This window comes from Notolabrus celidotus, chromosome 19 (assembly GCF_009762535.1).
Source record: "Notolabrus celidotus isolate fNotCel1 chromosome 19, fNotCel1.pri, whole genome shotgun sequence".
Taxonomy (NCBI): Eukaryota; Metazoa; Chordata; class Actinopteri; order Labriformes; family Labridae; genus Notolabrus; species Notolabrus celidotus.
The window spans coordinates 22,610,558-22,634,350 of record NC_048290.1 but is presented as its reverse complement, the minus strand read 5'-3'; the positions used below and the strand labels follow the sequence as shown (position 1 = coordinate 22,634,350).

The following is a 23,793-nucleotide window of genomic DNA, read 5'->3' as shown; positions in this document are numbered from 1 at the left end:
CTTAACTGTTGGAAAGTTGTTGTTGTTGTTGTTGTTGTTGTTGTTGTTGTTTCGGCTCTACTTTGAAATGTTAAACTTTGTATTATACTATCCTTAAAGTGATATTTTTGGGCCTTTTTGCCTTTCATTCGATAAGACAGCTGAAGAGACGGGGAGTAGAGGGCAGGAAAAGACATGCAGGGAATGATCACGGCCAGGAATCGAGCCGGCGACCCCTGGGACGAGGACTGTAGCTTCTGTATGTGGGGCCCTTAGCCCACTAGGCCACCAGCACCCCTTTATTATAGTTTCCTAAAAGAAAATATTACTATTATTATTATTATTATTATTATTATTATTATTATTATTATTACTATTATTATTATTGTTATTATTATTATTATTATTATTATTGTTGTTGTTGTTATTATTATTATCATTATTATTATTGTTGTTGTTATTATTACTATTATTATTAGTATTATTATCTTTATTATTATCATCATCATAATTACTATTATTATTATATTTGTTATAATCGTCATTATCATAATTATTATTATTATTATTAATAATAATAATAATAATAATAATAATAATAATAATAATAATAATAATAATAATAATAATAATAATATTGTTATTGTTATTAGTATTTTTATTTTCCAATCCTAATTTCCAACTTAGAAAAATGAACAATATTTAAAGCTTTTATTTTCCAGCATAGGCAAAGAACAATGACAGAACGACAAGATCATATCAGCAATTTTTTGTGTGTAAATGCAGTAAAACAGTTGCAAACAGTCAAGCAACCTTTGAAATAACATTTGATTTTTCAGGTACAGCAATGTGGAGGGTTTCATTTTCTATTATCAGAGAAGGACATGTTGGTGTTGGTCAATAACACCACAGAACAGCAGAAAGTCAGTCACCCTTGGCCTATCCTGCCATCTGGTGTGGTGAATACTGGGCACTGCCTGTGCACACTTATGGTTACAAATTCACACCAACACTGCGATGTAGAAGAGGTTAGTGAAACACAGTCTGTATTTGTTTGTAAGTGTGATGGGATCATCTGTGCCGAATTCTTCTTCCATATGATGCTTTAATTCTTCCTTTAAAGGAGGGGACACAAAGATGAAATCTCAAAATCATCACAGCTGTAACATCTTCTACATAAGTCCTCTTAATATAAATACTAATGTTCAAGCAGAACATGTCTGAATGAACGCAAATGGATAACATCCTTTCTCTTTATTTAAAGCAGTGAATAAAGTTTTGTTTTTTTAATGGCCTTGATTTCATGAAATAAAGCTGGCAAAAAACTGTCACAAAAAAACAGTTCATTAGAGAGAGACAAAAGAAAGGGCAACACCCAGATGGTGCTATAAATATACCTGTCATCCTCCATGTAAGTTTATAGCCCATTACTGAAGCAGAGAATGTAATCACCTGAAGAAGAATCACAAGCTTAGCCATTAATCATCCTCTGTGTAGACCTAATCATAATTATTGCTGTATACATAAAGTAATACAAAAGTTATTTCTACATTATGAAGGTCCTGGATTAGGGCTATGGGTAATAAAACTTAAAAGCATCAGCATGGGGAAAGGAAGAAAAAGCCTACAGCACCTTTAGATATCATATTGTTCAGGAAACAGATCTACAGGCATAATCTTTATACACTATGAGGACCATAATGACAATAAATGTCATACTTTGTTTTAATATCCTTTAACAATACAAGGGCCAGAATTCCATCTCTACTAGGAAGGCCACGAGAGGTCACTTTGACTGTCAGATTCCAAATTGTATTATATGTTATGATAAATACCCAATAAAGAGAATGATGTGTTTATTGTTTAAGGATATACTATATATTTATGAAAATATACATATATTTATATGAAACTTTCCTCAGCGAGTCCCTTTTATCTGCTTCTTATTCAGATAGATCCCTGATCTGTGCTGACCAATTCCTGGAACTGTCAGGCTTCCTCAGCAGTCATCTCTCTCTTTGTGCTTCTCTTTGCCATAAATGCCAAAATAAAGTTGACTTTTTTCAGTTTCAATTCAAAACCTGTCAAATTGCTTTGTACACTTCAATGGTAGTTGCCAACCAACCAAGAGGCAAATGCGTGAAAATGTATCAATCTAATGCATGAGTCATTATGACTGCCTGTGGCCGAAGTAGGTAAAAAATAATCATATAATTGATGCTTTTTGTGCAATTTGTATAAATTACATTTTAAATACGTAAACATACAACTTTAGGAAAAGTCAGGAACCGTCAGCTCTGTAATCTTTAATTAAACAAAGTTACATGAGATATAAATGTCAAAACAGTCAAAATGACCCCCTTGGCCTTTTCTAGTTTTAACATGATATTGGCAGTGGTGGACAAGTACACAGCTTCATTACTTAAGTCAAAGTATAGATCCACCTGGTCAAATATTACTCCAATACAAGTGAAAGTTGCTCTGTCAGATTATTACTTGAGTTAAAGTACTGAAGTACTTGGTTTTAAAAATACTTAAGTATTCAAAGTACTTTTTAAAAAATCTCTAAAACTTTGTATTTTCAAAATACACAAGTGCAGTCAAGAATACATAGGAGTACATTCTGTTAAATTATGTTTAAACCATTACTTGAAATCTCTAAAAACTATACAATGCAATAAAAACAGAAACTAAGTTACTCCAAGCACAGACAACTTAGTTTGAAATGTTCATCTGGAATGAAACAAATGTTATGTAGCTCAACACGCTTTCTCAGGGTGGACTGTGAATTTTTGTATGTTTGGGCAGAGTGGGAAACAGGGAGAACATTTCAAACGATACTTATCATTTTTCATTTCAAAAACCTCTAACACGGGCTGAAGATATGGACATGGCTGCGCAGGTGGAGAATTATAGCCATCATTACCACCTCTAGATGAACTGACTGATCTGAGTGAAATTTCCTCTGTGTTTGCTCCACATTCAACCATAGAGACGCATGATATACAGGTACGACTAAACCACTGAGACAAACAGAACTAGACAAACACATTTTACTGTCTAAGGCAAGGATGTCAAACGTGCAAATCCGGCCCGCCAGTGGTTCCAATCTGACCCACGGATCGACTTGGCAAAGTGAAAGGATTACAGAGAAGACAGTAACTGCAATTTTTCAATAAAAGTAACTAATATTTCAAATGTGTCCTCCGGTGCTCGGGGACTTTTTTCTCAAAGAAAATAGATTACTTTCTGTTTGCATATTCCGGTTGAGACCACTTATAAAGACTTTTTAGAGCACTTTAAGATGATCCACTAACTACTAACACTAGCACTACACCCCTGCATACAACACTGTCCAGCAAGCAAACTGTTCATGCTGGAGCTGAGGGGTCCAGAATAATCAACTGTACCTTGTTCATTATTATAATCTCTGTTCTTTTGCTGTTAACATTACACTCTGTGTCAGGTGAATGGGTAACCTGTGTTTGGTGTGTTCGCAGCAGGTTTCAGGGCTTTAAGGGTAAAATATTCTGCACACTATGAGAATCATCAATGCAAAAAACACCACAGCTGTTTTTGTTCAAAGATAGTTCATTAAATGTGAACATTCACAGAATGCACTTGTTCTTTTTTGCACTGAAACAAAGGGAAAAATTTAGAGTTGTCGTTATTTATAGGCTATTATGTTGTGATTTTACTTCAGATTAACTTGGGCTGTATGTGGCCCCTGAACTGAAATGAGTTTGACACCCCTGGAATCAGATTTCAGAAAAGAGAAGGAAATTAATGAGCTGACTTCAAAGCAAAGGTAGTGAGTAATTAGAGCATTCATAGAAATGTAGTACAAAGTACAATAATTGTCTTCTGAATGTAGTGGAGTAAAAGTAATACGTTTCCCCAAAAAATAATAATCAAGTAAAGGACAGCTACTCAAAAAATGTTCTGAAGTACTGTACTCAAGTAAATTTACTCTGTTACTGTACACCACTGGATATTGGTCCATTTAAAGTCCCAATATAAGTCAGAATTCAATGACATGATCAGCTTTTTAATACATCTCCAATATACTTGCATGTGTCTCGTGAATTTTGGGTATTGATCTTATTTCCGTGAAGTGTAATAAGTGCGCTTTAATCTCCTCCCACCTGCCTGCTCAGGTTGCGCGCGCTCCCGTTGAGTTTTATAGCAACTGTTGCCCAGTGAGGCAGCGCCATAGTCACCGTAGTCCTGGCGACTGTAACCCACCAACAACAACCTCTCGCTCCATCATTACCACCTCCTCCACCTCCTCCACCATCCTCATCTCATCCACCAGTCCACGGCTCAGGTTTGGAAACATCTTATACTGTTTTTTTAAAGCCTTGATTGAACTCTTCTCTCTCTTTGAGGGATCCTTGCACAGAGAGGATATTAAAGCTGTGGTTTATGCCTCTGTGCTGCTGGATGAAGCCTCGGTGAGGAGCTGAGGGTAGTTTGCTAGCTGAGGGTGTTTCTTTGTGACGTGGTAGCCTGATTGCTAACGTTGCCTGTAGATACACACAGCTGAGAGAGGTCCTGAAGCTAGCTGTGTCCTCGCTTATGGCTAACACTCACCTAAACATGGTGACTGTAGCAGGATCCGTGTGTTTTTCTGTGCAACTTATTTGTCTGAACTCACCATGCTTGTGTAGCAGCATCGGTCTTGGCTAGTCCCTGATGCTAGCTGGTCAGCTGGAGTAGGAGCAGGTGTCTGTTGTTGCTAACGCCAGCCTTCTCACAATGCCTGTTGGGATCCCTCTTTTTGGAGCTAATGTTGCACGTTTGTGGTACGAGACGTTTAAATCATGTCGGTGGTACAAAATAAGTGAAAGCACTCAAAGAAGGGAAAGTGCAATGCGCTAGGTTTTCACAGACAAACTGCTATTGACAATAGCTAAGCCATTACTTTCCCTTTTGTCTTAGGGAGCAAGATAGCCTTGCTAGCTTTCCATCTGCCCTCTTTGTGGCTTCGGATGACTTTGATAAGCAATCTGATAAGACAAGACGAAGTGTTCCTGTGATCAGCTTTGAGAGATATGACACTTCACGTTTTTTATTTAAAAATGTGAATGTTACCACCATTTTTTACAGGAATCGTTTGGTTATTGTGCCCTGCAGATTCTGTAACAGGGCTAACAAACATTAAGATTTATCCACCCTTCAATGCAAGACAGACATGTTAATACAACACTTATTCATAAGCAGTTAAAAGATAATATCTGTATTTTTGTATGTGCATGTGTAAATCAATGGTAGCACAGGAAAGGAAGAATAAGGAGTGCATTGGATCTTGCCTGTCACTGTGCTGAAAAAATATCAGATTTTTATCAGATTGATTATTTTGCACACTTAAATTGGATGATGCTATGTAAGTAAGTAAACAGTTTTGACTTGGGTGACCAAACTGGGGCACTGACTGTTGAAGGGTTGGCCAGGTGTGGAAAACATTAGGGGCTACCCAAAACCTAGGAGGGTTACTTCCAATAATCACATCTACTTTAACCTCTTTTTATAAAATAATTCAACAAATGTTAAAATTTTTGTAGATTTCTAAAGTTAACATTGAAAATGTAAGTCGACAGAGTGTCAACATTTAAATCTGCTGAACTGAAATCTTTAAGAACTCAAAATGAAGATGATTGTCTAAAGTCAAAGCATCAACAAAAACAATATTCAAATCCACAGAAACTACTGTCTCTGCCGCTTGCTGAAACAATAGCTGATTTGAAAACAAGTAATGCCTCTGACATGGCAAACAGCCAATCATGTTTAAGAATTTCAGGGTGGCCACTGTAAGTAAGTACATTTTAATTAGTATATCACCTTTCATAGAATAAAATCACAAAGTCCTTCACAGGAAAAATATTGAAATTAAAATGAAATCATAAAACATTAAAATGAAACCATAAAACAGTAAAAGAAACAGACAATAGCATAATTAAAACATTGGTCTGTACAAGGTGAGTCGAAGGCCTGTTTAAATAAATGTGTCTTTAAGAATGTTTTATAAGTGACAACAGAGACAGCTGAACGAATATTTACAGGAAGAACGTTCCACAATGTTTGTGCCACCACTTCAAACGCACGGTCAACATTTGTCCTTAGACGAGCTCAAGGGACAACCAGCAAGCCCTGGTCAGAAGACCTGAGTGAACTACTGGTGAGGTAGGGGTGGAGCAGGTTGGTGATATATTCAGGAGCCTGACCATGCAAAGCTCTACACACAAAAACAAGAACCTTAAAATGAATCCTAAATTTAACTGGAAGCCAATTTAGGGAAGATAGAATCGGAGTGATGCGAGGTGTCCGGCTGGACTTAGTCAAAAGCCTTGCAGCAGCGTGAAGACGATGGAGGGACGACTTACTGAGGCAGGTGAAAAGTGAATTACAATAGTCCAGTCGGGATGAAACAGAAGCATGAATGATCATTTCCAGTTCAGGATGTGACACAACAGACCTAAGTTTAGCAATGTTTCGTAAAAGGAAGAAACATGACCGGGACAGCTGTTTTATGTGGTGATCAAAATACATGGACTGATCGAATATAACTTCAAGATTTCTGAGTTAAGATGCTGTATTAAAATGCTGCATGCCAAAATCCCTTTCCTAGGTTTAGAATAGCAACATTGTATTTCGGCACTCTTTAATCTTAAAGTTGTTTGTATTAGAACAAACTTGGTTTCTTGATGTTGCATCACAATTATTCTTCGATCCACTGGGTTTTCTGTGCAGCTGTGACCCTTGATTTATTGCTCGGGGAGCAAACAGGTGTGTATACAAAGAGGTGAGTGGAGGACAGGTGCACCACTAGCAGTGATGAGACTCAACATGTGGCCACCATGGCGATGAAAATGGCAGTAAATAAAATCAGATTCTCCGTCTTTATGTTTGGATTTGTTTTTCATTTAAGTTGCATGTCAGGTGTGCACAATGAATAACTTTTTATGTTAAGTTTGGTGTTTGAAGGAAACAATTGATGCATAAGTGACAGGTCAAGAGTAAACTGTAGGTGAAGCCTGAAACAGTGCAGATGTATTGATTTGTTGACGTATACATCCTAAAAAAGCCATATGCAGACACCCCTCTGCACATGCAAACACACAAAACAGGATGTTGGGAACTGCTAGTTATCAGATCATGTTACCACTTACCTGTAGTCCAGCAGAGCAGAAATAGTACCATGCCACCTGCTGCCTGGATCCTGTTACCTTTCCAATCACTTAAAGAGGGGCTGATTAATTCAATTATTCAGTCATCCATTTTCATGGCTTAGCAGAATGCAGAATGTTTGGTTTGTTATTTGCCCCAGCCGGACAGAAATAATGTATATTGTTGATGAAAGAGGAGACCCTAACTGTCCTTGTTTTTTACTTCTGAAATCCTTATCTGCAACAGATGCAGAGGGTGCATTCAGAGTTGTTTGCAAACAAATGTCAGGATGCTTCGAGAACATTCTGCACTTCTGATGTTTCATTTTTCAGGATTCCAATCAGGATTGTTTTTTTAACCCTGCAAATGTTTATCTGGATCAATAAACAATATCTCAGACATTGATGCAGCCTGGACTCTTTTGAAAATATCCCCCACTTTTCTTTACATTCTGAAAACCTAACTTCAACAAACACTTTACATACCTTCCCCCCTTCAGCCCCCGTTACACCTCCCTCCACCTGTTCCCCTGATGTCGTAGCTCTTTATTCTGCTCCTGTCTTGCTTCGCTTTACATGCATTGCTTGTGTACATCTACTCTGACAAACAAGCTCTTTTTTAAACTTGCATCAGACTTCACCTTTACTATGCCTGATCAATAGGCAGCCAAATCCTTCCTCTGTTTATTTTTCAGTCGCTGCATCTGTGAACCCCTCCACTATTCGTTGCCCGAATTCTAGCAAAAGGAATCGAGGGGAGCAAAACGCAGGGGCAAAATGTTGCCCTCCTTGGTGGCTTTTGTTCCTCTGTGTCTTTGTAGGGGCTTGCACTTGCTCAGTGGAGCACAGTATTTAAGTGGGCCACAAGGGAGTGCCTGAATGGTGAGGCAGGAGGTGTGTTCGTGTGTGTGTGTGTTTGTGGAGGGGGTTGGGGTGAGGCAACAAGAGTGTGTTGTGATGCAGGGTGTTTCTTCTTTACCTCGATTAGGTGGGCTCAGTGAGGGTCACGTACTTCAGCTTTCAAACTGCTCAGTGGAATATAAGTCTGAATTCTCTGCTTCTCATGACTCCTGTTTTTGGTTGTGAGGTATAGCGAGCTGTAGGCCACAGTTTGACTGTGCGCTATGACTTTTTTTTTATCAGTTTGGTAGCCTGGGTTGTTGGTTTCTTTTGTGAAGTAGCGATTGTCTTGCTTGTATCTCAGAATGTAAATATTTGAACTGGACTGTAGTTTTTTTTTTCCACAAGCTTCTCTAGCAAAACCCCACCGACATGTCTGACAGTGTTAGTTCATACACATATCCCCTCCCTGAAGGGTTGGAAATCGTCATACTGAAGCAGAGGGCTTTGTGTCAATGAATCTCAGTGCTTCCTGCTGCTTGACTATTTCTCAAAGTCTCAGCGCACCAGGAGAGACTGACTCAACTTTCTACAGCGCGTTTGAAATTCATCTTCTATAAAAACAAATCCAGTGACAGCCTTCATCCCAAGAAACAGGCCGGTGTGATATTAAAGATAAAGGGAAGGGGCAGGCCTTCCCTTGAGAGATCTGAAGCTGTTAGGAGACCCAGCTTAATTAACCAAGAGAGGCTTGTTTATGGAAACTGTGATGGGAAGGGGGGTGGCCTTCCCTGGAAGGTATGGGTGATGCCTGTACTATTATTAACTCACAAACACAGGTTCAATAATTGAGTTGTGTCCTTACACACTCCTATCCTTATCTTTAAAAATAGCTAACTTTAGCCTTGTTAGCATGCATGCACAGCTTAGATCTAGCTCTTTTAGTGATTCCGTTTCTTCCCCCTGTTCTCATCCAGGACCTTAAATCTCAAGTAGCATTAAACCTGTGAAAGTGGGGCCTGGTGGAGCGGCCAGAAGCAGCATCTATTTGGAGTTAGTTAAATATTAACTTGTTTTATGGCTGTGAACATGGTGACAAGACCATGTGTCGCTGATGCATGAGGCTCTCAGTACATTGAGTACCACAAGGCAGAGACGAGTGCTCGGGTAGAGTTACTCTTAAGCAGCTTTGGAGGCTTTGATTTGGGTTCAAACAGAAAAGGGTCTGTGGGTAAAACCTCATGTCTTCTATTATGTGAAGATTAGTTTCTCATTAAGGCATATTTTATGTCCCTGGCTAACCAAATCATGGAGGAAACTATTAGATTTATTTTCCTCTATGCAAATCTGAACTCATGTAATATGATAGATTTGTTTTTAAAGGCCACATGTAAGGAGTAGGTGCACACAGTCGCTTCCAGAAGTTGATGTCACTGATTTTATGACTGTTTCACATGTTGTTATAAAATCTGATCTATATTTGATGCATTTTTCATTATAAGTTCTGATGAGACCGACCTGCATTAGTGCATGTTCTTTCTGTTTAAGTGGCTTATCAATCAGTTGTTAGCTTCATGCTTTTAAATCATGTTGTTATGGAGTTCTTGCCTCTCCAGTTAGACCTGGCTTGTTGTGTCCTGTGCTTGTTTCTGTTGTCCATCAGTGAGACACTGTTTTCTGTCCCATTCAGGCGCCATGCAGACTCCTGAAGCAGGCGCTGACTCCACCTCCACTGTCCCTCTTCAGACCACCGTGCCTGTGCAGCCTACTGGCTCCACCCAGCAGGTGCCTGTCCAGCAACAGGTACACCCAGCTTCTCTGTGTGTTTGAGTGTGTGTGTGCAGGCAACACATGTGTGTTACTCTGTGAGATCATCACAACATGTGACTTTAATCAATGTCATTTATTTGTAACTCTTGCCAGGCCCAGACTGTTCAACAGGTTCAGCATGTTTACCCAGCACAGGTGCAGTATGTGGAGGAAAACAGTGGCGTCTACACCAACGGCAACATGTGAGTCAGTCAGTCTGTCACCCGGCTCTGCTCTTGCACCACTTCACAAATATTAGTGCTGCGTCCCTGCAGTCTGCTTGTCTCCTCTTGAGTCTCTTCACACCATCATTCATGTCACAAGCACATGATGCTGGGGGAAGTGTGTCCAGTTTTTTTGTGTGCTGTTTGGGTAAAACAGTTGAATGTTTGATTGTGCTCAGTCACCTGAACATGTCCAAAAGTGGGCTTGTCTCAAGTGCTGACGCTGTGCCTTTTGGGTCTCAGAAACAGGGTCACGACACATACCTCTAAAAAGCCCAAACTGATTTATTTTCCCAATGCGAGAACACACACATACACACATGCACATGCGCGGACACAAACCTCAGCTGGAGTCATGAGAGAAAATCTTACATACATGAAAGAGCAGGACTCATAATTTAATTAGTATATTGTTTTTCTTTTTTTAAACTTTGCTTTATAAGGGGATGTTGAGTGCTTTAAAAAACTCGTATAAATAAATGCATTATTATTAATTATTGTTACTATTATTTCATTAGTTATTATTATTATTTTTGTTATTTTTATTATTATTTAATTCTTTTTATTATTATTGTTGTTTTAAATGTTATCATTATTATTATTATGAGCTGTATAATGGGCTCAATCTGAAAGATACACACTACATAAAGGGCTGTTATAATTACACAAAAATGTCATTTTCTCCAATATGTCAATATTTGATGCCTTTAACTGCCTACACACAATAACGAACACAATGTATTCTTAGCATATAAGCTCATTATGTAGCATTATTAAGACACCAAACTTGCTTTAGAGTATTTTATTTCATGAAAACTCATAGTGGTAAAGTTACTTTAAAAGTTTCTTTGATTGCTGACTCAATCAGGCCCCTTATCGACCTCAGTGCGTCTCTTTAATCAGTTATTAAAGGATTATAAACATGGAAAAAGTCATATTATATGGTTTCTTTCAATGAGAGGCTTTACCTGCATCCTGTTGATGCAGCAAAAGCCAATCTGTGCATTGCAGTGCATTTTTGGATCATTAGAAGATCATTTTTGAATCATAAAGCTATTCAGCTCATTCTGTAGTTATGTATGTTGTTTAGCAAAGAAATGCACATTTTAGAATTTGAAGGTTGAAGCCCAGTCTGTTTAAGTCTTGGAGATTAAAGGGAGTCAAGTAGAATGGAAATGTGTTGCTGCAGCTGCAGTATTGTGTGTATTAAAACAAAACCTGCCTTTCCTCCTGGATTAAATATTCAACCCAACATTACAGATCTGACAAAATGTAATGTTAACGACTTTTGTTCGGCCCCTTGGCACTTTGGCATCCACTGTGAGGGTTTTTTAACTGATGTTGAAATAGTGTCACTTATACTTACACACTGATGCCTTTACATGATTACTGTTTAAGGGTAAAGCAAAACTGATTTAATCCAAAAAGGGGTCACCACAATCAACACAACATGAGTAGTCCTCTTTAACTGTCCTAATCTCTCCTGAGTTTCAGTGACTAACTGTTAACTTCCCTTCAAACAGAAGAACCTACTCGTACTCAGAGCCGCAGCTGTATAGCCAGAACAGTGGGGGGAGCTACTTTGACACGCAGGGCAGCTCATCTCAAGTGTCCACCGTGGTGACATCTCATGGCATGACCAACAACGGAGGAGGGGGGCAGCGGGGGGATGAACATGAACCTGGCGGGGGGCCAGGTAATCAGCAGCAGTCCTGGGGCTTACATCATGGACAACACCGGAGCCCACCAGGCCACTCAGACTGCAAGAGCTTCCCCGGCTACTGTAAGTGACTGACCTTTCACCTGCCTTTGCTAAACTCTCCCTGTTAGAATAAATCATCTGTGTCTCTCATAGCTAACCCTCAATATGTACCAAAACCTTCCTGAGACACATTTTAAAGATGCAACTTTCTCTGCACCTCCACGATGGTGTGTGGTTCATTTTATCTCTCTGTCACGATAATCCTTTGCAAATGTATGCAGTGCACTATGTAGGCAGCCTCTGTAGTGATCTAACTACTGCCAGCATTGTTCTCATTGTAAGCATTAATATTTAATGTTCAGCTAATACAGGGCTTTGTTTCCAGCCCTGGCCTAAACTGTCTGTAATTCTCAATCATTGCTGTGGAAGGAAAGATTTGGGAATATGCTTCTGCAGGAGCAATGATGGGGAGCCTCAAACATCCAGTAATGACGATGCAAAAGAGGAATGCTTTTTGTGTGTGTCATCAATAAGTGCAAAGTTGATCCTTGTCTCACACAAGTGATGTACTTAATGAGACAAACTGGTGCAAGATGTACTACTAAGGGATAACTGTGAGTAGCCTCACTAAAGAATTCACATGCAAACATTACATCATAAATAGAAAAATGGAATCGGTCTTCCCCCCCGAAGGAATAAAGCAGCTTTTCGTGATCTCCTGAGGTTGAGCTCCAGGTGTAACAACATCATCTTTGCACACTGCTCTTGTATGTTCTCACTTGAACAAAGTCTGGTAGTTTTAAGTGAATCTGTGCTGCTGGAATCCTAAAGACTTGTGTCTCTGCCATCCATCTAAAACTGATTTATTTAGTCCAGTCCTCATTTTTCAACCAGGTAGTCCTGCTCTGCTTGGGTTTAGTGGTGCTTGCTTTAGGATCCTTTCTAGACTCTCTTTTATCTTTTTGCTAGCGGCTACTAATGTATCCTCATAAACTCTTTATTTTCCCTGCTTTTGTTTTAGTTTCCCGCTCTTACATTTTGTTGTCCTGTGCTTCATGGTTTATCAGATTGAAATGGCGATTGAGACGCTCCAAAAATCTGAAGGTTTATCCAGTCAGAGAAGCTCGCTGCTCAACAGCCATGTAAGTTGCTTTTTTACGAATGCTTGCCCTTGCTTTAGCTCGACTTGTGCAACACTCTGCCTCCCTCAATTCCTTGATTTGAGTTTGTTATAATGCCTGCTGTTTTTACTTTTGCTCTATTTAAAGTGTTTCTTTTAATTCACTTGCTGCTATAGAAAAGTGGTGCAGAGGTGTGATGCTGCAGCATCAAGAGTTAGACTGTCAGTTGGAGGTCTTGGCAGACAGTTTGTGCGGAGCAGTGTGAATCCCCTGAGTAAAGAACATGTTTTCTCTTGTAGCTCCAGTGGCTGTTGGACAACTATGAGACAGCAGAGGGCGTAAGTCTACCACGATCCACCCTCTACAATCATTATCTGCGCCACTGCCAGGAGCAGAAACTGGACCCTGTAAATGCAGCCTCTTTTGGCAAACTCATCCGCTCCATCTTCATGGGACTCCGTACAAGACGCCTCGGGACAAGGTTATTTTCATTTTCAGATTTCTCTCTCTTAAATAAGGAAAAGGTGTCATTTCAGAGGCTGTAGTTTGATCAATGGATGTATGCATGACTGCCTGTATACGTGTTCACTCATGTTTTTGTCCCACAGAGGGAACTCCAAATATCATTACTATGGTATACGAGTGAAACCAGACTCCCCGCTCAACAGACTCCAAGAAGACATGCAGTACATGGCCCTCAGACAGCAGCCTGTTCAGCAGAAACAAAGGTGCCCATGCATCAAAGCTGTGCACCACTTGCTGTAACACAAGCTGTTTTTTCAAAGATACTGAAGTGAGCTATGTGTGTGCTTTCAGGTTCAAGCCGGTGCAGAAGTTCGACAGCTGCTCTGGGGAGAATTACTCAGGTGGAGGTCAACCCCATCCTGGTGCAGCAGAGCAGACGGTGATCGCACAGAGCCAACACCACCAGCAGTACCTGGGTCAGCTGCGTTCTATTTATCTGCCAACTAAATCAGAAATGTGATTTTTTTTTAGAGCATTCCTAAGCAGTGAGTTTCATATTTTCCCCAACCAACAGATGCATCGCGGGCACTCCCTGACTTTATGGAGCTGGACCTGGGACAGAGCAATACAGAAAACATCAGCTCAGAGGATGTGAAAGCTCTACAGTCCCTTTACAGAGAGCACTGTGAGGTGAGAGAGGAGTGCATACATTTAGTTGTATTCACAGGGGGGACAGGGAGCCCTCTTCAGAGCTACAGTAAGCAAAGTAATCCCTTTAAATATGTAGCAGTTATTGATATGAGACCATCACTGCGGCTGTGCTGGTGTTGTAGCTGTATATTCATGTATTGATCTGCAAGGGCCAGCATTTCCATCTTCACAATCCATATTTTTTATGTAGAATTTTATGCTTTTCAAGAATCAATCCAAGATTTCCCCCCCCTTTCATATATACAATTCAATCCCCAAGCTTTTATTAGGACAACTTAACAGTTAAATCTTATTTAATCTTTCTCTAATGAGAAAAGGTCAGTAAGACTAATAATATGGAGCTAAAGTTTTGCAGCTTTAGAAAACGATGCTTATTAAAAGTTCGGCAGGAATGAGAGCGGGGAAACTCTGGGAAAGGTCATGTGTGCATATTGTGACAGAGATTTGTAAATGCCAGCTGCTGGTATTTTGGAACAGATTTTTCTCTTCATCTTGTGAAGTCTTCAATCACAGCTCCACTAATGTCTAACAAACTAGAGATCAGGTCTCCCACAGGCCCTGACCCATAACTTATTGCCTTCTTCTTCTAATTAAAGTCTCAGAAGTGATAAATAAACCTCCTCACATGCCACACATTGACGATTGACTGAATCCTCACTCATCACCGATTATGATTTATTAACTCTCTGCTTTTGTTTCAGGCTATCCTGGATGTTGTTGTCAACCTCCAGTTCGGTCTGATTGAGAAGCTGTGGCAGACATTCTGGCGTTATTCCCCCCCTGAATCTGTAGAGGGGAGACACTGTAACAGAGAACAGGTGAGTATTACCATCCAGGTTGAATTCTAACCTGTTGAATTTGAATGTTATCACATCTCTGATGATGTGGAAATCTGAAGGCAGCTTTCTAAAACTTGTTTGTTCACTTCTCAGCAGTTTAAGTGAGATTGAAGCCCGGCTCCCTTGTGCACAGCTGATGGTTCTATGCAGAAATGAGGCTGTGCTCAAATGGATGAGCACCTGCGACCATCTGATTACCAGGCCCTTGTGGAGATCCTCATTCCTGATGTCCTGAGACCCATTCCCAGTGAGAAACAGTCCACACACCACTAATATTTACTTGTTAACTTGTAATATCACAATAATGACCTGTTGTTAAACATTTTTATGTTTCTTTGCAGGTGCCTTGACTCAAGCCATTCGCAACTTTGCCAAAAGCCTGGAAGGTTGGCTCAATAATGCCATGAATGCCATTCACAGAGAATGATCCAGACCAAGGTAGAATGCAGACTTCATGCAGAGTTTACATTTATGAAGATTTTACACATGTATGCTCCCTGTTTTGTATCTTAAACCAGTTATGTATAACTATAGTAGGTAACAGCTGGGCTTTGTGTGCACTCTTGTCACAGATTGCCGCTGTTAGTGCCTTTGCGCAACACTGCGCAGATACACATCTCTGAACCACCTGGCTCAGGCGGCACGTGCTGTGTTGCAAACACGTCACAGATCAACCAGATGCTGAGTGATCTCAACCGTGTTGACTTTGCCAACGTTCAGGTAAGAAGAGCTCTTTGGATGTTAAGCAGTGAGGATTTTGTTACTTTTCTGTTCTAAAAACAGCAGGTCTAGACCATAATCTGGAGACAGGATAAGATCCAGTCCCATCTTACAGACAGGACTCAGTCTGATCTCATCTTAATCCACCATGAGCAGAGCACTTTGCAGCATTTAGTAAGTTACAGTGGCAAGGACAAACTTCCTTTTGACAGGCAGAAACCTCGAGCAGAACTGACTCATGTTAGCCCTCTGCCTCGACCAGGTTGGGTAGGAAAGAGGGATAGAGGGAGATGGAGAGAGAGAGACAAGAGAGAGAGAGAGAGAGGATAGTGGTGAGACAGATAGTAGTAGTATATGTTTGTTTTGACTTTGACTCTACAAATGTTAACTTGAAGTGCTTTGTCTCTGTTGCTGCACAGGAGCAGGCATCATGGGTATGCCAGTGTGAGGAGGGCGTGGTTCAGCACTTGGAGCAGGACTTCAAGGCCACACTGCAGCAGCAGAGCTCTCTAGAGCAGTGGGCAGCTTGGCTGGAAAATGTGGTCACTCAGGTGCTCAAGCCTTACGTAGCACAGGCCCAGCTTCCCCGGGCGGCCCGACAGTTCTGCTCAAGTGGTCCTTCTACAGGTCTGAATTCAAACAGTTATACTGAGACTATCTTTGAGTTTCACGCTGTTTTGGGGAAAAATAATACTAATTGTTCATGTCTCGGCCGTTCCATGGTGATCAGGGACCTGACCCTGCGCAGTGCAGCCAGCTTCGGCTCCTTCCACCTGATCCGCCTCCTGTATGACGAGTACATGTTCTACCTGGTGGAGCACCGTGTGGCTCAGGCCACTGGAGAAACTCCCATCGCTGTCATGGGAGAGGTATAACTCCAACATCATATCTTTATCTTTATCTTTATAGTGTTATAAGTTATTTCTATTTATGGATACACTGCATGTCATGTTGTATCTCTTGATTTAAAAACAACAATATTCAAACAGTTTAAACGACCAGAAGCCTGACTAATGAAAATGCTTATCTGTTTCAGTTTGACAGCCTCAACACCTTGTCGCTCTCTAACATTGATAAAGGTAGGTGACAAATATATGAAGCACAAGAGTCTGAGGATTCAAACGGTGTCTAGAAAAGAGATCTGATCGTTGTTGACATGTGTGACTCTGAAGTAAAAATGAATTTTTACAACTCAGAAGATCAACCAATATCAATTATTTTATACTGTTTTAAAGTTATGTTTAGGGGCATTTATGCCTTTATTGAAAGGACAGCGGAAGAGAAAGTGGGGGTAGAATTTCTGCAAAGAGAGTTGAAGCAGCGACCCCTGCCATGAGACTATTGCCTCTGTAGATCGGGCATGTGCCTAAACTGCTCAGCCATTGGTGCCCCTTAGTCAGTAAATTTAAATGGCCTTTTAGGTCAGTGACTGAAGGTTGAATATGTGCTTAATGAGCTAAGACTAATAAAACATGCTGCACAAAGACTGACATTCTTGGCCTGATTGTTTTACAATGGGGAAAGAACAATCTGGCAAACGATGCATTCAAATATTTTCAGTTGATTTATTTGGTAGTTTTAAGGTTGGAAATATCCTTCCTGTAGTAAAACATGTTTGATGAAGTTTAGTTAATGAAAGTGAAATGTGAGAATGCAGTTATTTTTGTAACAAAAAATCGGTGAATGCATAAACTTATTATGCAAAAAGGAAATATAGGAAAAAATGATGAATGTTCAATAGCTTTACTTCATTTCAATATAATGATCATTGTTCACAAGTATAAGTAAAGTTTAACTCATCGGTTTCTTTCTCCGGTCTAGATGAAACAAGTGGGTTGGACAGTGACTTGGAGGATGATCTAGAGGAGTCCGGGAGCCCCTCGCCAAGCGGGAGAAGTCAGAACATGAAGTCATACAGGTGATCCAGGTCGGGGCATTAGAGGACGGGTCTCACCCCGTGGTCGGGGTTGTCCAGCCGAGCGTCCTCCACTCGCTGCCGCAGCCCCCACAGGACCACAGTGAGCACATCCTCACTCCGTCTGCTGGTACTCCCCCATCCGCCACTGCAGCGCCACAGGGAACACCTACGCCTCAGTTTGAGGGTCAGAGGCTAACACGAGGCTCTGACCTGTTCGTGCTATCTCCCTCTCCACATATCTCTCTATCTGTAAGTCTAGATGTTTCCGTCTTTATCATGCATTGTGTCTTTCTGCACTTGTGTGGACACACTCTCCTCTAACTCTATGCTCAGTCAGTGAGGGGAGTGCTGGAATGATGATACTCTGGCCATGATGTGCTGTCAGGGTCTGACTGCTCAGACTCTGGATCTGTTGTCATCCCTTTAGTCTGCTCACTCTTACGATGCAGCAGCTGGAGGAGAAGGACTAATTCAACCCGGTAAATGTTTCCTGCCTAGGCCCGACTTAATGCCTCTATCCTGTCTGTGAAGATAGATTTTATTTTAAAGGGTAAACTCCTTTAAACTACTGATGTCTCAGAGCTCAAATCCATGTCACTAGTCCCCAGCAGGGCAAAGTCATCGAGATCTTTGCTTATTGTAAATACTTTTGCGTTACTTAATTAGTATTTCCTAAAACTCATGGTGCTATCATTGTGTTGTTTCGATTTCCACCCTTTTCTCTTTTTTTACGTTCATTTTTTGACCACATGCATTCCAACTTTTGATTTGGCTGAACAGAAAACTTTGAGTATGGTATGTAGCTAAAAGAAACAAAGGGACAACTTTCTATGTTTGTAAAAAGATCCTGGAGAAGTTCTGTCTTTTCTGTTCCATATTATTTGGATAGCGACCTACTTTTAGATTTTAGCCACAGAAGAAGTAAACCCTAAAATGTCTGTGCTGCTACTCGTGTGTAAATCGAAATGAGATTGAGAAGTCCGGCTGTACAAAACCACTTTCTCAATGCTAGCTTTCTATGCACTCTGTGCATATCGCTTGCCTTTTTTCATTTCCGATGTTCAGTTGTGCAGTTTACCACGACCAAGCTGTCACCTTAAAACAACTTTGTAGACGTGTTTTCCTTTTTCTTTCTTCAGTTTCTGTCTTGATGAAATTTCTTAAGTTCAAGAAGGACCAAAAACAAACCACCTAGAGGAAGCTGAGTGTGAGCCATTGAGGCCACCCTCAAGCTCTTTGCTGTCCCACAGTGCCATGTTGCAGAGCAGAAGGAATGTCAGGGATTTTATGTACCTCGGCTTTATCATAGTGCCTTATCCTTAAAATGCAGCTGTCCTTGTAGTCCCGACTGTGTGCTGCAGAGAGCCCATAGCCCCCCTCTGCATCGTCCCAGCCACACATTTTGGCTGTCTGGTGACTCGTGGCTGGATTTGGGTAGGCTCATCAGTGTCGAGACCAAGGGATACAGGCACAGACTCACCTGTTGTTTCCTCTGGATCAGCTCTACTAAGCTTATTACGTATGTGAATCATGGTTTTTTAGCCTTGCTCCTGCCCTCACTCTGCCCTTCTGAGGTCTGTTCTCGCATTAGCCTTGTGTGTGTGTGTGTGTGGTGTGTGTGTGTGTGTGGGTGTGTGTGTGTGTGTGTGTGTGTGTGTGTGTGTGTGTGTGAGTGTGTGTATGTGTATGATTGCATTGGTCTGCACTGTCTCTTTTTGATGTACATGTGTATATAAGCCTGTGTGTTTGTCTGTGTCGGCGTGCTTGCGTGTTTGTGTTGAAACACATCCATTAGTCACCCTACCTCAAACCAGTGGTGCCAGCCCTTTTGACGCGTGCAGCACAGTCACCAAACCTTATTGCACACACACACACACACACACACACACACACACTCACACACACTCACAGACACACACACACCACTGTACTGCACAAATCTAAACACGACGGAGAAAATCTGCATCGCTTTTCTCTCACCTCTGAAACATTTTCACTTCAGATTTTAGCCCATCAAATGCTTTCATCCTTTTAGTTCCCTGTTTGAAGATCATCTTTGTACAGCGGACCAAAAGTAGATATTTTGTGATATTCAAAGAGATATAGATATATATAAATATATATGTATAGTATATATAATGATGACACACTACATATATTTGTTGCTTTTATGTGGTTGATCTGATGGTTTCTTTGTGATTCTTTGTTGTTTTTTTTTGTAGCTCCTCTGTAATTGGTTCATTTTAGACTGTGAAATGGGAAAGGCATGGGAACTAACTTCTGATTCGTTCGACTCATCTATACTTGAACTGTGCTAGCCCTCTGTATCATGGAGAAAACTGAGATTAATCCTCTAAACGGGAACATTTGTGACTAAAATCATTTATGTTGTTCTTTATCTCATGCTTGTTGAAACGATCCAACGGCTTGTGTGAGGAAATGTTTATTTATTGATATTTATTGTGTTCTCGGTTTAGATGTCTGCCCATTTTAAGACTGTGGGTACTGATTATGAATTGTGAGGTATACCACTGATAACAGCAGAACTACTGTACAGGAGGACTGGATGTTTTTTTTTGTTTGTTTGTTTTTTTCATTGTAAGTCAGTTGGGCTTATTAAAAAGGGGTTGACACTGTATTCCCTGTACTTAGGGTCTATTACTAATCAGTTAATCCCCTCAGATACTTAAAAGGATACAGGCTCTTTGCTATTTTTTCTGGCTGTGTCTGCGCAGAAAAGAAGTCTAGGAAGAGTACATATTAATTTTGATGGTTTGTAATTTATTGAAACCCTAAATTTAATAGAAAGTGCAAAGACAACAACTCAAATGCTAAAACTGAAAATGTTATTGTTTAAGGAAAATATGTGTTCATTTTAAATTGAATGCCAGCAACAAGTTTAAAAAAGTCTGTCTGGACAGGGCAATAAAACACTGAGAAAACTGTGTAATGGTAAAAAACAAAATACCTGGAATAACATCTCCCAACTAAGTAGGTGAACTTGCAACATATTAGTAATATGATTGGGTATAAAAAGGGCATTCCACAGAGTATCTCAAAGTAAAGATGGGAAGATATTCACCAGTATGTGAGAGACTGCGTGAGCAAATGGTTCAACAAATTCAGATTAAGGTTCCAGCGTAAAACTGCAACAAATTCAGGTATTTCATCATCTACAATAATCTAATATTATTAAAAGTTTCAGATAATCTGGAGAAAGCCCTCAGGCGGCACTGCATTAAAACAGACATGACTCTGTACTGGAAGTCACTGCATGGGCTCAAAATCCCTTAATTGTCTGTGAACACAGTTCTGCACTGCATCCACAAACACAGGTTAAAACTATACCACTGTAAAGAGGAAACTGTACTGTGTATTAACATGATCAAGAAATGCCGGCCACTTCTCTAGACCAGAACCCATTTAAGATGGACTGAGGCGAAGTGGAGGACTGTCCTGTGGTGTAATAAATCAAAACTTTACATTCTTTTTGGAAATGATGGACACTGCGTCCTTTGCTCCAAAGAGGAGGGGGACCACCTGGCTTGCTATCAGCACATAGTATAAAAGCCAGCATCCGTGGTGGTATGGGGATGTATAAGTGTCCAAAGCATGGGTAGCTTACACAACTGGGAAGGCACTGTTAATGCTGAACAATATATTAAAGTTTTGAGAAACATGTGCTGCCATCCAGACAAGGCCTATTTCATATTTCTACCACATTCCACAGTTATTACAACATCATGGCTCTGTAGTAGGAGAGTCCAGGTGCTAAACTGCCTGTTTGTATTACAACATGTCACACACTGAAATCATTTAGCGAAACACAGAACAAAACATATGACAAAGGAAACCCTGGTCTGTTGAGCTGCTGAAACCCTGTGTCAGGTGAGAATGGGACAATATATTTCATTTTCAAAACTCTAGAAATGAATCTCCTCCGATCCTAAGCGTTTACAGTGTTTTCAGGTGATTCAACACAATGGTAAACATGCTCCTGTCACAACTTTTTGAAATGTGTCGCTGACAATGAATTTTAAATTAGCATATTTTTCATAAAACAGTAACTTTTTTCAGTTTCAACATTTGATATGTTGTTTGCACTATTTTCAATTCCATAAAGGTTTTAAATGATTTGCAAACCATCAAACTCAGTTTTATTTAACATTTTACCCAGCATCCCAATTTTAGGGAAATTGGGTTTTATGTGTCATAGATATTTCGTTAAAAGACCCAAAGACCCATTCCTCCTCAAATAAACATATGGTACATATCCCACACTGTAGCTGTTCTCTCATCCTCCAGGCTTGTAATGTCTATTTCCAGATCAAGTGCACAAATCTGGCTTTCTTATGGTTTCACTTAAGGACAGTTGGAAAGTTTGCAAGAAAAGGTCAATGAACTTTAAGTAGCTGGAAGTTGAAGTACTGAGGCATTTTGTTACAAGAGTCTGTGCCATGATAAGCTCCCTGACTCTGTTTATTAAACTGTTGAATACAAGAAAAGAAACTGTGATTTAAAAGAAAAAAGAATTCATACAAAATCACAAGCCCTAGATACTCCTTTAAATTTTCTCCAGAGCTGCACATAAAACTATGTTCGTATACTTACAAGAAATGATGTAGTACATCCTGAAAAGCTCAATTACCTTACCCCATCACTGGCTGCGTTTTTGAGACTTTAGTTGTAAAAAGTGATGAGGTCCTGTTGTGTTTTAAATTATGCTTAAATCTGTATAGTGTGTACGGGTAAGAAATGAAGGTCTCGCCTTATGTTTTTTCTTACTGAATGCTTTTTTTTATGAATATGAATCTCAGCACCGTTGTCATATTAAGTAACTACAACATTGTAGATGTAAACTTGTATAATTTTGTGCCTGAAGTGAAAATGAAATGTTTCCTTTAAATGTGTGCTTTAGAATCATAAGTGCTTTCTGGACTTGCACGCCTCCCATGTGCTGCTAGAAACTATCTTGATTTTTATTTTCTTTCTTATGTTTCTTCAATTTTTTTTCACCCTTTTTAAAATTTTACATAGACTTAATGTGCCAGCCAGCTTTTCTGGAATCTCTGCATCTCCGAGCCTGCCTGGTGAACACTGGACTGACGTTAATGCTGCCAACACAATTGTACTTTATTCTGTGTCTTTGAAATCGAAAAGTAAGATTGTTTATGTAACAGCTGTTTGCAAATGAGCCCGTTTCCAACCTGAAGACGTTAGAAGAATCAAAAGCTAATCCTTTACTTGTCATAGGAGTGAAAAAACAGCTTAAAGATGCCTCTCCAGCTGGACGTAATGGCAGCTTCACTGACCCATAGCAGACTCCAGTGCCTTTAACTTCGCCCTGGCCAGAGCAGACAGCCTGGGTGACTATTGGGTCTCTGATGGGCGACAGATAGAGGCGATCAGAGCAGACGTTTCATTCACAGGTGCTGCCACCAAGGAAGCATTTTGACCTGTTCTCAAAACTGGACTATTTATTATTTACTGGATGTGACAACACAAACACACATACTCAGTGGTTTACACACGCTGCAAACGGCTTTCTATTGTACAGAAGTGGTTACTGAACAAGGGGAGTACTGTAAGTAAAAAATGCTCCTTTCTGATCTGGTTTTCTCATGATCGTGATTTCTTTTGTCAAATGATATTTTCTGAATGCTGTGACCTGTTTGAGATTTGTATTTGGATGTTTTTTCAAGTGCCATTTGACAGTGTAGTGAGTCGTGGCCAGCTGTAGCACGCTCTAATGCAAGCACAAGCATTTGGCAGTGGCATTTGGGGAGTCTGTTTCTTTTTTTTATTTTGATTCACCCTGGACAAAAATATGTATATATCAAAAACTGAAAAAAAGTATATTTATTGTGTCCTAATTATTTGATTTGTTCTTTTTGGTGAACACTTTATCAGATATGTTTGGCTTAAGTGCTTTTGTGATTTATTTTTCCTCCTTTTTTTTGGATAATGTATAGTATCTGATATAATATATATCCACACAGATTTCATGTGACTTTCTTTTGTGTGCCATGAAGTTTTCTTCTTAAATTTGGCGAGCGAACCAATGCGTGTAGGGTGATTTGTATTGTGTATTTTACATCAAAAACGAGGACAATTTGGGGACTTTTATATTTATAAAGACGTTATCATTTAGTGTGTCGTATTGATGATTATAGAAACTATTAAAGACACATGTAGTTTGGTTTTCTGAATATTTCAGATCTCAGCTCAGGCTAGCTTTAGTGTTGTTTTCTTAAAATTTGTGACTTGTCTTTGCAGTAATAAACGTTTTCTTGTTGAAA

General features: G+C 40.0%; 2 protein-coding genes and 1 long non-coding RNA gene across 4 annotated transcripts in view; 2 read left to right on the top strand and 1 right to left on the bottom strand.

Moving 5' to 3' along the window:
* The window catches only part of glis3 (GLIS family zinc finger 3), a 22,509-nt gene extending 20,472 nt beyond the window's left edge, over positions 1-2,037 (top strand). Inside the window, exons 12-13 of one of the 2 annotated variants that reach the window (XR_004635015.1) lie at positions 819-1,007; positions 1,931-2,037. The gene's annotated coding sequence lies outside the window, so the exon portion shown is untranslated. Of the gene's footprint in view, positions 1-818; positions 1,270-1,930 lie in introns of those variants that run through there. The other variant, XM_034710246.1, reaches the window with a different exon arrangement.
* Positions 677-4,928, bottom strand: LOC117831530. The gene is made up of 2 exons (XR_004635022.1): positions 4,637-4,928; positions 677-1,094 (listed from the first exon to the last, which is right to left on the bottom strand). It is a non-coding gene; the product is annotated as an uncharacterized LOC117831530 (long non-coding RNA).
* On the top strand, positions 4,134-23,793 carry rfx3 (regulatory factor X, 3 (influences HLA class II expression)). The gene is given in 26 exon segments (XM_034710252.1): positions 4,134-4,306; positions 9,676-9,788; positions 9,909-9,997; positions 11,542-11,671; positions 11,673-11,801; positions 12,788-12,862; positions 13,141-13,322; positions 13,450-13,569; positions 13,658-13,782; positions 13,881-13,996; positions 14,719-14,811; positions 14,813-14,835; positions 14,950-15,047; positions 15,050-15,103; positions 15,198-15,269; positions 15,272-15,294; positions 15,429-15,450; positions 15,453-15,509; positions 15,512-15,576; positions 15,996-16,179; positions 16,182-16,202; positions 16,291-16,445; positions 16,613-16,655; positions 17,398-17,445; positions 17,448-17,743; positions 17,828-23,793. Coding segments are annotated over 25 exon segments (2,352 nt in total). The 5' UTR covers positions 4,134-4,306; positions 9,676-9,680; the 3' UTR covers positions 17,852-23,793.